The 2333-nt window shown below is 32.7% G+C and overlaps 1 protein-coding gene across 2 annotated transcripts in view; it reads left to right on the top strand.

Moving 5' to 3' along the window:
• The first annotated feature begins 863 nt into the window (after window positions 1-863).
• The window catches only part of LOC108742835 (deoxycytidylate deaminase-like), a 20194-nt gene continuing 18724 nt past the window's right edge, over window positions 864-2333 (top strand). The window contains exon 1 of one of the 2 annotated variants that reach the window (XM_018478173.2): window positions 864-1049. In XM_018478173.2, the coding sequence (XP_018333675.1) occupies window positions 985-1049 (65 nt within the window). In that variant the 5' untranslated portion in view covers window positions 864-984. Of the gene's footprint in view, window positions 1208-2333 lie in introns of both variants that reach the window. The other variant, XM_018478171.2, reaches the window with a different exon arrangement.

The raw sequence follows: 2333 nt of genomic DNA, 5'->3' as shown, positions 1-2333 counted from the left end.
TTTATTTTAATTCTACGTGTAAGTTAAGTGTTGACTATTAAATATTTAAAACAACAATCGTTATCATTTACATAAATTAGTTTGCTCGTAATTAATTTGGCGTGTAAAGTGAGAATACCAGAAAGAACTCTTTCAATTAAAATTTATTTTCTCACAACAGTTATAGTTGCTTTCCCGGTTCATAATTTCAGGTTCTTTGAAATTGAAATTATGTTGGTTATTTAATGCATGTTCTGATAGTGCTGTTTTTGTTTTGCTTATGTTTTTTAAACTGTATTGGTGTTCGTGTATACGTTTTTTAAATATATTGCTTCCTTAGTCCTCCGCACTAAGTCCGCTTTTTGTTGAAAACTTTAATATATAAAGGATCGACCAAACAGAGTTCACAAAGATAAATATGTACACTTAACTAAATGAAATTAACTAACTTAAATTTAAGAACCCCGAATTGATAGTAAAATGAATTATTTTCGAATTGGCTCTCGTTATCAACTCATAATACAGAACTGCTGCCCGGATATTTTAAATTGCTGTTCAAAAAAATCGCATACAAAGAAGAAATTTTACAACAACTTATTACAAGATCGGAATGCGGGTAGTAACAACAATTTTCTGATTTTCTGAGAAGTATGACAATGGCAAATATTGAAACATACGCATCTTAACTGAAATTTGGAAAGTTCAGCCCTAATGATTTTAAACGACATTCAAAGTTGTTGTGCATGAGCCAAAGAAGGTTTTTGGAAATAATAAAATAATAATAATTTTGATTTACATTGGAATGACAGTGGCGCCAACTGTCGAAAATTGGTAGTACCAACTTTGGCTCATATACAAAAACTTTGCTAAAGATCATCACATGACAACATGCACAGGGTACACGTACAGCAGTACAGCTAGTATTAATATATATAACTGCTCAGATAAGGCTCTCACTTACTGCAACGGTATTATAGACAACAAAAGTGTATAATTCAAACGAAAATGACGACTGCACGTCGTGGCTCTTTCGATGGGGATGATTACTTCATGGGTGTTGCATCTCTTGCAGCCCAACAAAGTAAAGATCCTGTAACACAAGTTGGTGCGTGCATTGAGAAAAACAACGTGATTCTTGGAACAGGATACAACAGAATGCCTAGAAATTGCAGTCATTTTTCTTGGGGAAAAAGTGAGACAGACCCTTTAAAAAATAAACATTCTTACGGTACGTAAACCCAAAATATTTACATAATATAAGATTCTTTTTAAACTTGTTTTGTTATCAATAGTATGGTGGAAGGGAAATTNCCATCTGACTTCCTAGATATCTAAAATCGCCCACTTCTTCTAATTTTTCGTTTCCTATCTTTATATTCGCTCTTTCTCTACTTTCTCTTCCCTTGCATACCAGTATTTTAGTTTTACTTTTATTTATTTTAATACAGTACTGTTTTGTCAGTACCGCTTCCATTTTATTTAAAGCTATCTCTAAGTCCTCCTTGCTAGATGCTAATAATACTGCTTTATCATCAGCAAATCTAAGCATACTAATCTTTTGCCCCTGTATTTCTATCCCTTCAGTTGTATTTTCTTTAATAATGTTTATCGCGTCTTCGATGTATAGATTAAAAAGTAGCGGTGACAGTGTGCATTCCTGTATGACTCCCTTCCTAATATTTACTTCTCTCCATTGCAGCCCCATCTCTATAACTGACTGTCGCTCTTTATACAAACTATAGTTATAATATTTATTCTAAGATCACATAAAATAAAATAAAAATATAAAAAATGATGAAAATATAAACTGCGATGACGCCACGGCGGAGCTATACAATCAAACATCGGCAAAACATGTCCAATACGATTAGGTGTTTATAAAATCACATTAATTTTGGAAATATAAATTTAAATGCACTCACCATAAGATTAGATAAGATCTGTACAGACGACTCTGTACGTTACACGTCCATTTAAGATTCGGTGTAACTACAACTTAAAAACTATCTTTAATACACAAACAGGCCTCCTGAAGGGTGAGATGGAGAGCAGGCTGTATCAAGCTAGTAACCAGCACAGATATTTTGACCCAAGGGGTCCGGCAAAAGTACCTGAAGGGCAATTAAATTCAACAAAATAGACTCCAAAAGTGTCTGAAAAACGTTGTTAATGTGAACGAAATATTCTTGTAAGTTCTAACACAAAACTATACGCATTACGAATACATATATATGCCGAACACTATCTTTTCCCTGACTTATTATATAATCCAGTTAACATTTATTACTACATGTGAGAATCACACAGTACATAATAATTAATTAAACAACTAAAATATACATTTACTTACCACT

The sequence above is a fragment of the Agrilus planipennis genome, unplaced genomic scaffold (genome assembly GCF_000699045.2).
Source record: "Agrilus planipennis isolate EAB-ADULT unplaced genomic scaffold, Apla_2.0 scaffold401, whole genome shotgun sequence".
Classification (NCBI taxonomy): domain Eukaryota; kingdom Metazoa; phylum Arthropoda; class Insecta; order Coleoptera; family Buprestidae; genus Agrilus; species Agrilus planipennis.
Note: the sequence above shows the minus strand (reverse complement) of the source record. Positions and strands in the feature narration are given on the sequence as shown.